The sequence below is a fragment of the Clarias gariepinus genome, chromosome 12 (genome assembly GCF_024256425.1).
Source record: "Clarias gariepinus isolate MV-2021 ecotype Netherlands chromosome 12, CGAR_prim_01v2, whole genome shotgun sequence".
Taxonomy (NCBI): Eukaryota; Metazoa; Chordata; class Actinopteri; order Siluriformes; family Clariidae; genus Clarias; species Clarias gariepinus.
In genome coordinates this window covers 14,949,651-14,962,500 of record NC_071111.1, presented here as the reverse complement: position 1 = coordinate 14,962,500, position 12,850 = coordinate 14,949,651, and the positions used below count along the sequence as shown (strand labels likewise).

The window sequence follows — 12,850 nt, the reverse complement described above, 5'->3', positions numbered from 1 at the left end:
CGGTGCAGTTGTGCGCAACTCCGATCGCCTCAAGAAGAAGAAGTTCAGAGCACAAGTTAGCAAGGAGCTTAACATCCTCTCCAAGTATGCCTAGCTTTGCTGCTTGAAACTTTGGGTTGATTTTATTTGATTGTATAAAGTCACTTATTTTTATTATTCTGTTCCAGGATCAGTAGATTTGTCACTGACAAGGAACAGAGCTCAACACTTATCCGTCTGCTGCTCCCGTACCTCCACAAACCTAAGATTGCTGAGGTATTATTTTTATCCTTTACAGTAGTGTAAGCATGGTAGGCTGCACATTGGTGGCCAAAAGTATTGAGACAATAGTGCTTTAATAACATTCTCATTAAAAATAATAAGTTATTTTGTGTTATGAAATGGCTATACAACCATCAACGTTCACAATTCACAAGAGTTTACAATTCACTTTAGAATTCCTGAGTTTTAGCCATTTTTGGACAGAGATGACTCCATCCATTTGTTACAATCATTAGACAGACAGACAGGCTCGAACTAATTAGTGACATCACATGTTTTGTGCATAGGGAGAGCAATCATACAATCATACAAATATTTATGTTGTTTTCATACTTTTGGCTACCACTATATATATTATTTTAGTGGATTTCTTAAAATATACTTTGGATGTTTGTTTTTGTCTTGTACAGGAGACAGAGCTGGACATTCTGAGCACAGTGCAGAACCTGTTGAAACAGTGTTCAGAGCACAGTGTGTTCCTGAAGCCTCTTAGTAAACTCTTTTCCATCGTACGCAACAAGCCATGCCGTAAAGTCCTGTGTGAGATCTTCAAGGTCAGATACTATGTACCATCTAGCTTTACATCTCGACTCACAGCCTTACTGTAAACCAATTTCGACTGACTGCATGTTTGTCTGCCTTTTTCTCATCTGCAGACTCTGTGTGACCTGGATAACGAACTGGAGTACATAGTTGACGTTGCAGTACAGGTAGTAGATCATTACACATCAGAGAGCAATATTTAATTTGTTTTTTGTTTTGTTACTCTGTGACATCCTCTCCCACTCATTCGCATTTTCTCTTCTCTTGTTTCTTTCCAGCTTAATGCTTTCGACAGTCGCCATCTAGATGTGATTCACTTTGATGTGCGTCTGATGGCATTCCAGAAGGCAATTAAACGCATCGAAGAGATGGACACACTAGACATGAGATATCTCATGGTCATTATGCACAACTGCTTTCACTCTTTTGAAGTAAGTAAAAGAGGGTGTTTAAATGGCTACACTTGTGTGAGTTTTCTATTAAAATCCATATGTCCAACCATATCCAATGTTTGTTTAATCTTTTTTTCTTTTTTCTTTTTTTTTTTTTTTTTTTTAAAGATTGGCGACATGTCTCTGGCAGACAGTGCCACTTTGTGTCTTTCAGCTATACTTACACAGCTGGCTGCTTTGGGCTGCCCTGAGCAGGAATATAAAGAGATTGTGCAGTACACTGTGTTGGATGCCGTGAGGAAAGGGCTGAAGAGCAAAACAGAGGTAGACTCACTTATATGATTAAGGTTGAGCCAAAAGAATACACATGCACACATCATTGAGCCTGTCCTGTTCTCCACAGAGCGTGAGGAGTGATTACACTTCAGTCCTGGCCTGTCTGGTGAAAACCTTTCCTAGTCGCTCAGAATTCCGAGACCTGGTGCAGCTCACAAACTACACAGATCCTGAGTCAGACTTTTTTGAGAACGTGAAACACATTCAGGTAAATGCAGAGTTATTTTCTTCTGTTTTAAAATAAAACTAATAATGGAAAAATAAATCAACTTCAATGATATCATTTTAAGTTTCATGGAGGTAACAAAAAAAGATGTCGTCACAAATGCCATGTGATCTCTTGCGGCAATCTTGTTGTAATCCTTATTGATGGCCAAAATATGTCTTCGGGTGTGTTCATTGATTTCAGGTACATCGCAGGGGACGAGCACTCAGGAGGTTTGCCAAGCAGCTCACAGAGGGCACAGTGGTGATGACTTCCCGCTCCATGCAGAACTACATCATGCCCTATGCCATGATTGCACTGTTTGATGAGAAACTTCTCAAGGTAGTGACACTTAAAGTAATCACAATCTAGAGGTATAAATAAATAACGAATAATATTTTTATCATGATCATGGAAAATATTTTAATTGGATGACCAGTGTTTATTATTTCTTATATAAGGACATCTATAACAATGAAATAAACTGCAGTTCAGAATAATTTTTATGTTTCAAATATTAAGAACTGGTATTAAGATATTAGGGTAAAAAAAAGTTTTACACCAGTCATAGGTCATAGGCTATGATGCAATAAAGTGTTTTAATTAAAAGCAAAACAGTGTACATATAATTTTAGTTATACTACCTTAATTCATTGTCTGCTATCGGTCTAATTGCTTTTATTATGCAGCATGAGTCTATGACTTCCTCAGCAGTTGAAGTTATTGGAGCGGTGTGTAAGCGCCTCACCTGGTCTAAATACCTCTACTACCTCAAGCACTTTATCCATGTGCTCCAAACAGGAATTGTTGAGCAGAAGCTGGCAGTAAGGTTAGTACGAGTACTGTAACTGTGAGAATCATAAGGTTAATGTAAATACGAGTAACCTTGTTGAACTCCTCCATTATACAGTTTGCTGCTGATTATTCTGGAAGCCTTTCACTTTGACCATGAGAGTCTGAGCAAAGAAATCGAGGCAACCAAGAACAAAAAGGCAGATGGTAAGTCTAGGGAATAAGGCTGCTCCTATGTTAGCATCTCTATTTGCTTTAGGTTCATTTTTGATGCACTTTACTTTTTATTTCAGAGCCAACTGTTATAAATGAAGAAGCAGAAGAGGAGCAAGCAGAAGTCATGGATTCAGATGAAAGTGATTTGGAGGATGGCATGGAGACCAATGATGCTGTTGCTACAGAGACAGATGGAATGGACACTGGTGATGGTGTTGGTGATGCTGATTCCACCAAACCCAAAGGAAGCACAGAGGCTAAGCCAAAGAAAGGACCCCCTGTTGTTAGCAGTGGCCTTCCACAGAGTAAAGAGGAACTGGAGGCTCTCATCTCATCCATTCATCACACTGTCACTCAAAGTATCTTGCCCAGACTACATAAATGCCTAATAGCTAAGGTTAGTGTTATTTTTTTCAGTTTGAGTTTTAGTGTCTTAGGCATGTTGATTGTCTGTAACTAATGCTAGCAGTGTACAAAATGCTAATAAAATATGATCGTGTGTAGGTGAAGAGAGATGATGAGCATAAAACTGTGAAATCGAAGGAAGTAAAGGATGAGGAGGTGGTAAGAGTGCCCATTGCCTTTGCTATGATCCGGCTCATGCAGACTCTTCCTCAGGAAGTGATGGAAGCCAACTTGCCTGGGTGTGTACTTTGCACATGTTAGAATTGTATGTCAGAAGCTTACAATATTACAGATAAAGGCAGTTTTGAGTAGCATACTATTTATATGCACACAGGGTACTCCTCAAAGTGTGTGTCCACCTAAAGAGCCGTTTTCAGGAGATCCGAGATGTAGCTCGAAGCACTCTGATCAAGATCATTAAGGCCCTTGGACATCATTACCTGCAATATCTTCTCAAAGAGATGCAGGGTGTCCTTGTTAAGGGCTACCAGGTAAAAGCAACATAACTGTCCTGTCAGGTAACTAAACCTAAACCAGTTTCTGCTTGAAACATTAATTTGTTAATGCTGTTTTTCAGATCCATGTATTGACATTCACTGTTTACCATCTGCTCTCAATCCTGAAACCATCCTTAAAAGCCGGAGAGCTAGACCCTTGCATGGACACTCTGATAGAGGTGAGTAAGCCTGTTCTGGCTATATTCTGCGTATATGTGGAAAGTGTGTGATGACTGACGATGTTAATCTTTCTCAGATATTCAACAATGAGCTGTTTGGTTCTCTTGCGGAGGAGAAGGGGATCAGGGGTATAGTTTCAAAAGTGATGGAGGCGCGTCACAGCAAGAGCTCAGACTCGTACGAGTTTTTGGCTCAGTTCTGCAGCCAGGAGAGGGTCACACAACTCATCCTTCCACTCAAAGAGGCAAGTGGGCAGTCAGTTGTTGTTTTTGTGGACAAACTTGTAAACACATTCTGAATGACTACACTGGTGTATGACTGTTAGATTTTGGAGAAGACAGCCAGCCTGAAGGTGTCCCGGCGAGTGCACAGTGTTTTGAGGAGAGTCGTAGCAGGCCTTCTGTTGAACCAGAGCATGACCCCTGAGTCCATTCTGCTGCTGAGCCACGGCCTCGTCAGCCAGAGCCTGCCGCTTATCACCAGCAAGAGCAAGTAAGTCTCCTACTTTCACACGCATGCAAATCAGAAAGTAATTTTCTGTAGTTCAGTTAAAGTAACATGTTGTATCTGTGTGGTTTAGACAGAAGGCTGCTCTTCCACCAGACCCCCGACTGCCACCTCCCAGCTGCTTGCTCTTGCCCCCTACCCCAAAGAGAGGTGGAGCAAAGGTGGCCCTCAACCGCCAAACCAACATGCACATCCTAGTGGACACTGGACTGAGTGTAAGATCACAAACATCACTTGGTAGATCTTTAATTTTTATGAAGTATAATGAATGTCCACACATTCTAATTTAAGTAGTTTAGATCCTGTTGAATTGTTACAATCTGAATACCTTTAGTGCTGCTTGACATTTTTTTTAAATAACATTACTTAATGATAATATTTGTGAATATTTATTTACACACATAGCTGCTCCATGGAAGTTTGAAAAATTCCAAGGTCAATTCTTCTATACCATCTGTACGGGAGATGTTGGATCCATTTGTCCCTCTTCTGGTGGACTGTCTCAACTCTATGCATGTCAAGGTCTGTCCCATTCGTTTAATTTATGGTGAATTGTTGAAGTGTTTTAATTTTTATACGTAACCCTATGATTTTGGTGTGTGTGTAGGTGATCACGGAGTCTCTGCAGGCCTTCATCTGGGTCCTAAAGTTTCCTCTTCCTGCAGTGGAGCAAAATGCAGAGCAACTCACCAAGCAGTTGTTTGTCCTGCTGAAGGACTACGCTAAAGCAGGTGCAGGTCATGGAGAAAACTTCCATCTCGTCCAGAACTGCTTCAAGGTGCACAGACCTGCTGACATACACATTTATTTTGCTGATTAAATTCATTTTGCTTGGAAAAAGTCATTATTTGTCACATTTACAATACATCACAGCACAATAAATCAATTTCTTGCATATCCCAGCTTGTTAGGACGTCATGGTCAGTGTGCGGGGTCTGCCGTAATATAGCACCCTTGGAGTGAACAAGGGGTTGAGGGCCTAGTTTAGATAGCACTGCATATATTGTTTTTTTAACTTTATGCTTTGGAGAAAAAACTTCAGTGTTTTGCATTTATGAAATCAATGAACTGCTACAGATAGAGCGAAATTTTATTTCTGCATGCAACAAAAAACATTTTGAAATCCGAAAAATAAGACGATGGGTTGAAGGTTACTTTTAAATAAAATTTTCAATGTCTATTTGAGTCCTCACTTAAATTATCCACCTGCAGCAAACCAGAAATGCTTTTGTCTGCTTCTGTGTGACATCATCCTTTTATTGCGTGTACTGGAGTGTGCAGTGAGCTGTCACCCGGAATAAAAAAGGATTATTTATGTATAATCGTGTGGGTGTCGCACATTGCCAGCTGTAACGCGTATTTTGAGAAACAAAAAATCTAACATGTTTTATTTTAATGTTACAAGATTACCACAATCTTCGAATTTGAAATAACATTTAAAAACTAATGTAACAATGTAAAAAAATTAAATGAAATACTCATTATTTATTTTCCAAAGCCACAGGGAGCCACAGAAGAGGGATGACGGAGTCACATGCGGGTTGTCGACCACTGGGTTGTCGACACCTGGCATAGTTTAAGGGCCCAATAGTTGTAGCTTGTTGAACCCAGGACTTTCTGATCAATTACGCAGAAACTTTTTTTGTTTTTAATTTTTTTTTTGTCTTTTTGTTTAGGTCATCACAGTCCTTGTGAAGTGTGTGAAGAAAAACTGCATCTCTAATACACAGTTGCAAGTGCTGCTGGGATATGCTGAAGAGGACATCTATGATAATTCCCGTCAAGCCACTGCATTCGGCTTGCTCAAGGTATGTTTAGATATGAATAAAAAATTGCATGATTTTGAACTAATCTCATATGCGTATTGCACTCATTGCAGTTATACTTAATGGGACACTCTGGGAAAAGGCAATCGTTTATCCATCAGTATAAACACTTCATTTAGTGTTTTTTGTGTGTGTTCAGTGTTTTTTTTACATTCTAGAACAATACTGGAGATTTAAAAACTATGAAATATCATATGGAATTATGTGAATAACAATTGTTAGTTGTTATTTTAAAACATGAAAGTTAGCTGTTCTGGAATAGTTCTTGCAAGAACAGTATTTGCAAAAAGACATCAAGCACCATGATGAAATTAGCTCTTATAAGGACCAAAACTTATCTTTGCTGCAGAGGAAAAGTTCATTTAGAGTTACCAGCCTCAAAAATCACCAATTAACAGCATCTCAGATTAGAGCTGTTATGAAGGCTTTACACAGCATAAGTAGCAGACACATTTTTGCATATTTTGGATGCCTTCAGCATTGTTTTACAATGTAGAAAAAAGAGAAAAATCAGAAAAGACCATGGAAATAAAAGCTGTTTCTTTTGACTAGTAGTTTATATAGAATCTATAGTCTATGTAGAGTCTATATGGAAACAGTAATGTTAGCTACGTTATATCATTTTTGGCCTGGTTGAGTTTGTGGCGGAGATTCAGCTGTAAAACAAGAGGTAACTAAGAAAGACTTGAATGTGCTCCTATGAATATTTTATTAGAACAGAAACACTCTGTCTCATGACCTCTTAGCTTACATTACTAGCTAAAGCTTCTCTTACCAAAAGGGTTTAAGGACCTACACATGAATCATTCAGAACACACATAAATTATCAGAGATCCTCATACTTCTTATTTCCATACATAATTATATTCCTGTGTTACCAAAGCCATTCTTCGTCATCATAATCTGTCAACATCCCTTAATTGTTAGCTACACACACACACACACACACACACCCTTAGTCGTACTTACACACAGGCCTTGTGCTTATCCAGGAACATTTTGTATGAATAAGAATTTAAGAATTTAAACAATTCACTCAGAAAGATAACATAGTTAAATTGTTATGATAGATGTAATAGAACAATAAAAAAATTAATTCCACTCGCTATGTAAATGAATGTGTAAATTAATTTTGCTTTAATTTGTTTTTCTGATCTGTAGCATTGACTGCATACCAAGTTTTTTTTTTTCTATGTTCTGGTTAAATGCTTTTTTTTTTTAATTATTATTATTATAAACAGCTGTCTGTAAAAATCTACACCTTTGCCTAGCAAACAGTAAAAAAAAAAAAAAACTTAATTTAGTGTTTTGATATTTTGTTGGATTGAATAAATTCATTCAGTTCAAGACAAAAGTATCCGTAACATTGATTATATACATGTTGTTAACATGTATGTTGTTAGCAATGTAACGGAAATCTCAATGCAAGTTCTGTAATAAGATAGTCATGAGAGTCTTGAGGTAAAACTCCCTGATATAAAATAAATAAATAAAGAGGTTCAAAAGGTAGCTCCACGCTTCATTCAAATTTATTTTTGGTATGCTCTGTGCATTTAGGCGATCCTTTCCAAGAAGCTGGTGGTACCAGAGATGGAGGAGGTGATGAAAAAAGTTGCAAAACTGTCAATCAATGGCTCGAATGAGCAGGTCCGCGTCCGCTGTAGGCAGGTCAGTAATGATAGTCCTCCAGGACGATTTTTATTATCATCCTAATCATTATCATTATGGTCATTTAATTATGTTTACATTTATTTTCTCAGATTTATTTGAAGTATCTAATGGATTATCCACTTGGGAAAAAGCTGAGAAATCATTTTGACTTTATTGTTGCTCAACTTACGTAAGTAGTTTGCTGTGTAATGTAATCATTAGACTTTTAAGACCAATAAAGTATATTGCCAGTGATTTTTACCTTCTACATTTCAAAGACACTTAGAATGTTCTCAGTCACAAGTGATCCACAGGAACCAGTACCATGTAACCAGTAATGGCAAACAGGAATGGCCAGTTGACTTTAATTCAGGGATCACTGCCTCTTGCTCAAGCATTCCTTGGCAATGCACATGCATATCCTTTAGGGGTGTGGCTTTTACTATGAAAACTAGTTACTAGAAGACAATTAAGATGTATTCGTTAGGATTTAGTTTTTCCAAATTAGTTCTTTTGATTTATTCTGCTGAATATATTGCTAAAAAATTGTTTAAGAATTAAAGAGAAAATGTTGTGTGTTGTGTGAAAGTAATGATGCGTTTCTGATTTCTGCAGATATGAGTATGACACAGGGAGACAGTCTGCCCTCGAGATGATGGCCTTCATTTTCCAAACCTTCCCTCAGGTATCACCTCACTCTATGGACTTTTAGATATCTATTCTTTCTGTTTAATCTCGACCTAATGTGTGGGCTTATTTTTGGTTGGTGCTTGTGTATTTGTGTGCAGCCTCTTCTCTTGGAGCACTGTGGACTTTTCTTTGTGCCTCTTTCTCTGGCTATGGTCAACGATGATTCAGCCCGCTGCAAGAAAATGGCCTCTCTAGCCATCAAGTCATTACTGGATCAGTTGGACGTGAAGCACCAGAACTCCATGTTCACATTGGTCAATGGTTGGCTGACTGGAGAGAAGGTGAGATAAAAACGCAGCAATTTAAAGACTGTGAGTGGTGGATGTGTTTATAAAACTGGTTATGTAAATTTTTTGTGCTTGTATATATTTGCAGGTGGCACTACGAAGATTGGGTGCTCAGGTCTGTGGGCTTTTTGTCGAAGCAGAAGGTGAAGGGTTTGGCCACAGACTGGATTCCCTGCTGCCTGTAATAGAGAGGGAAATCCACATTACCAACTTTGAAGATGTGAGTATTACAATGTGACATAATCCTGCTACTGCGTGGTCTATATTGTCATAAGTGATGAATAGAATGTATGCAAGCCAAATGGGATTCTGTAATTCATGTACAATTCTGTACTTTTGGTTTAGATCGAAGAGGAAGAAAACGAGAAGGCTGCAGACAGATTACTCTTCTACTATCTCACCCTCATTACTAAACTTATCAAACACTGTGGCTTTTTGGAACTCCACAAACCAGCTGACACTCTCTCTAGCATCTGGGGTAGGTATCCACATACACACAGAGGTCATTTGCATGTTTTGTTGTCCACATTTACATGCAGGACCGATTTTGTCTGCGCAGCCTGTTTCTGTAGGCTTGTTTTCATGAAGTAAGATACGGGTCAATGGATAAAATGCAAAATGAGGCGTCATGTCATGTGTTAAGTGTAAAGTATTTTTCTGACCGATCTGTCCTCTTAGGTATTGGTATGCGTTATTGACAATTTGAGAGCATTTCAGCTAAAGGTCAAGAGTTTTACATTTTTGCTACCTTACAAAGTAATTTCTGGCAAAATTTGTGTCACTCTAAAAGAATGTTCTCATATCTCATAGTTTGTTTCTGGGATGTGTGAAAAACAAGTCAGTCCTGTCTAAAAACGGAACATATTAGTTTTATAGCTTAAGTCATACAACTATTTTTTTTACTTTAAGCCCTGAAATAAAGTGAACCTTGGCTCAGGAATACACTCCAGATTATATGAAACTCTTGAACTCTGATGTAATCTTTACCCTTATTTAATCTCCCAGGTCACATTGAAGCTCACCTGCGTTATCCTCACTCCTGGGTTTGGCTGACTTCTTCTCAAATCTTTGGCCTGCTTTTTGGTGCTCAGAAACCAGAAGAGCTGCTATCTCTGTGGCACTCTGAAAGAAAAGCCCCTCAAAACACCCAGCCTGTGGCCTCCTCTTTCCTCTCAACCAGCCTGGACAAGAGGGTGAGAGTCTTTAATTTTTAAAGTCTTAACAGTACCACAGGGTAGAGTGCTATCATTCAGCATACCAGATGCTCAAACCTGACCTCTGTCAACTTTTTCCGCTGTTCACTTTTAGATGAGGGAGCTCGTCTTATCATTCTGTCACCAGCTGCAGTCCAAGTACCTGGACGTCACTGCTGGAGAGCAGGTAGGAAATCTCCCTAAAGTAAATTAAGCACAAGCTAGAAGCTGTCAGCTGTAATGCTGAGTAATGGGTTGATATATTATAACTGTCTACAGGTAATCAAGAACCTACTCTTCGTGGCCAAGGTGATCTATCTTATTTCACCAGAGTCTGACATGTTGGAGGAAAATGAAAAAGAAGGAGAAAAAGTTGCTGTGGAAAAAACAGAAGAGGAAAACGAAGATGAGGATGAGGAGCAGGATGATGAAGAGGAGGAGCAGCATGAAGGGCAGATTATAGAGGAGCAAGATGAGGAGGATGAGCAGGAGCAGCAAACTATAGAGGAGCATGATGACAATCGTCCACCGTCCCTGCTCTGGGTGATTAGGAAGCTCACACTGCTTGCTAAGAGAGAGGCAGCAAACACCCCCAAAGTGCCAATGAAGGTATATTATCAAGTTAAATTATATATATAAATAATGACAATCAAGGTAAGAATTTGTTACCTTGTGCAATGAAATTGCTCTACAACAGTCAAAAAACATTGTCCGTACTCTGGTGTCTCACACTCAGTTCAGGCCCGCTTAAATGCTTCCAGAAATCAAGTAAAGAAATATGCCTCGTTCACAATTTACTTGGGAATTCCCTGGTTTAAGCCATTTTTGTGCAGAGGCGGATACTCCGGCTTCAGAAATGAAAAGTCCTGCCACATATTTGTTCCATTCATTAACTAAAGCTGCTGATTTTAATTAACTGTTCAGCCTGATAGGCGGTATGTCAGTTAGTGACATCACTTGTTTTGCCCACAGGGAGAACTACAACACATGGCATATGTTGTCTTTAGTGCTGCACTATTAATCACATACAAATCAAAATCGCAATATTCAATTAAATTTTATTTATATAGCGCTTTTAACAATACAGACCAGAGCAAGTATTAAATCGCAAAAGCCTCCAGGTGCATGATGCATAGTCAGGAATTTATGTAGTTTTTTCAATAATTTAAAGTATATTTTTAAATACTTTTTAAGGTGGTAAATAAAAATTTACTGCCAACATCCTGTTGATTTGTGCTGTTAACCGAGAAAAATGTTTTAATACTAAATGGTAAATTTTATTGTTATTTTATAATTATTGTTTTTAAACAAATCATGCAGCCCTAATTGTATTAATAATTTTAGCCATCACCAAGTTGATATAGTTTATAACTCCTGCATTGTCTTTGCATCTGACATGAGAAAATAAGCCCACACTTCTGTGTTCAGTTTTCTTTTTATTGTCGGTTATAAAATGCAGGCTATTGTGAAAATGTCTATGAAAACCTACAAAATTCTCAGTATCATTGTGATGTATATGATGCATAATGCATATTTGGATATGCTGCGACAAAGGATCTGCAACAGAAAGTCGCACTTGCTTATAATTATATGTCACGGAACTATGACTATTTATATACACCCATTTTTATCTCCTTTTTAAAAGTGTTCAATTCTGTGACAAACAATCATGGCCATAAATTTGTGGACACCCGAATTACCTTTATAAATACATGTTCAGCATGTGTGATGTTCGGGTACTTTTGGCCATATGGTGTACTGCTGCATCCATATTCGGACCACATTTCGACAATTGACGACTCTTGTCGTTGGTGGTGACTGAAAGTGTTTTTGTTAATGTTTTCTTAGAGAACATGCGTTTTTAAGTTCTTGGGAGCCATGGCTGTTGATCTGGGCAAAGAGCGTCTCGGCCCCTACCTGACTACCATCATTGCTCCGCTCCACAGAGAACTGGACAGCACATATGCAGACCAAGGTTTCTTTAACTTTTATTCCTACCACTCATGGGCAGTGTGTTATTTGTTTAGAAAATTTTCATTTCCTGATTATTCTAATCTGGTGTGATTCTTTCAGACCCAACACTGAAGAACCTGGCCCAGGAGCTCATCGAGCTGCTGAAGAAGCTAGTGGGTCTTGAAAAGTTCTCGCTTGCCTTTGCTGCTGTACAGAAGCAGGCCACACAGAGACGAGCCTCACGCAAGAAACACAAGGCCCTGCAGGTGTGTAATTTAGGAAAACCATGCTCATTGTAACAGTCTGTATATTATGATTGCTTATTTTCTTTTGTTTTTTAGGCTGTGGCCAATCCTGACATTGCTGCTAGGAAAAAGATCAAGAAGCACCAGAAGAAAACCGAGGCAAAGAAAAGAAAAATTGAATTTTTACGGCCAGGACACAAAGCAAAGAAAAGCAAACGCACTTCACTCAGAGACCTGGCTATGGTTCAGTGAAATCTTTCATGCTAAATCTTTTAATTTTACACAGATTGCCCTTGGAACTGAGAGAGTGATTGTAGCTAGTCATCATGATTTCTAGCTGCAAGTGTTACCTGGATGCTGTTGCATTATATGTAACAACTGTATTGCTGTGTGGAGTTGCGCAGTTAAATGTACAATATTTTGTTTTTTATTCAAAGAAAACATATTGGATTCAAACAAGGATAAGATCAGCCTTATTGTTCCTGTGTATTTTTTCTTTAAGTACAGTGAAATCCAGATAAATGCTAATATAGTAATTATAAATGGAAAAAAGGTTTTCAAATGAACAGAGGAAATTTTTAAAAAAATAAGATTTTATAAATATCTCGATTGAATATTGTTAATTTATTTATTTAATTCCAAACAAAATTCACAAATAATTTGCTCCTATCA

The 12,850-nt window shown here is 38.3% G+C and overlaps 1 protein-coding gene across 1 annotated transcript in view; it reads left to right on the top strand.

Moving 5' to 3' along the window:
* utp20 (UTP20 small subunit processome component) overlaps positions 1 to 12,654 on the top strand; it is a 31,670-nt gene extending 19,016 nt beyond the window's left edge. The window contains exons 31-62 of the mRNA XM_053508350.1: positions 1 to 84; positions 168 to 255; positions 672 to 815; positions 918 to 971; positions 1,083 to 1,235; positions 1,365 to 1,520; positions 1,600 to 1,740; positions 1,942 to 2,079; positions 2,427 to 2,566; positions 2,648 to 2,736; positions 2,823 to 3,142; positions 3,250 to 3,389; positions 3,485 to 3,641; positions 3,728 to 3,826; positions 3,904 to 4,071; positions 4,153 to 4,319; positions 4,408 to 4,549; positions 4,740 to 4,856; positions 4,942 to 5,112; positions 6,011 to 6,142; positions 7,718 to 7,828; positions 7,921 to 8,000; positions 8,426 to 8,495; positions 8,599 to 8,781; positions 8,876 to 9,007; positions 9,133 to 9,265; positions 9,793 to 9,980; positions 10,096 to 10,167; positions 10,260 to 10,589; positions 11,829 to 11,955; positions 12,054 to 12,199; positions 12,275 to 12,654. The exon at positions 1 to 84 is cut by the window's left edge and continues 61 nt beyond it. Of these exons, the coding sequence (XP_053364325.1) occupies positions 1 to 84; positions 168 to 255; positions 672 to 815; positions 918 to 971; positions 1,083 to 1,235; positions 1,365 to 1,520; positions 1,600 to 1,740; positions 1,942 to 2,079; positions 2,427 to 2,566; positions 2,648 to 2,736; positions 2,823 to 3,142; positions 3,250 to 3,389; positions 3,485 to 3,641; positions 3,728 to 3,826; positions 3,904 to 4,071; positions 4,153 to 4,319; positions 4,408 to 4,549; positions 4,740 to 4,856; positions 4,942 to 5,112; positions 6,011 to 6,142; positions 7,718 to 7,828; positions 7,921 to 8,000; positions 8,426 to 8,495; positions 8,599 to 8,781; positions 8,876 to 9,007; positions 9,133 to 9,265; positions 9,793 to 9,980; positions 10,096 to 10,167; positions 10,260 to 10,589; positions 11,829 to 11,955; positions 12,054 to 12,199; positions 12,275 to 12,430 (4,528 nt within the window). The 3' untranslated portion in view covers positions 12,431 to 12,654. The remainder of the gene's footprint in view (positions 85 to 167; positions 256 to 671; positions 816 to 917; positions 972 to 1,082; positions 1,236 to 1,364; positions 1,521 to 1,599; positions 1,741 to 1,941; positions 2,080 to 2,426; positions 2,567 to 2,647; positions 2,737 to 2,822; positions 3,143 to 3,249; positions 3,390 to 3,484; positions 3,642 to 3,727; positions 3,827 to 3,903; positions 4,072 to 4,152; positions 4,320 to 4,407; positions 4,550 to 4,739; positions 4,857 to 4,941; positions 5,113 to 6,010; positions 6,143 to 7,717; positions 7,829 to 7,920; positions 8,001 to 8,425; positions 8,496 to 8,598; positions 8,782 to 8,875; positions 9,008 to 9,132; positions 9,266 to 9,792; positions 9,981 to 10,095; positions 10,168 to 10,259; positions 10,590 to 11,828; positions 11,956 to 12,053; positions 12,200 to 12,274) is intronic.
* Positions 12,655 to 12,850: the final 196 nt, after the last annotated feature.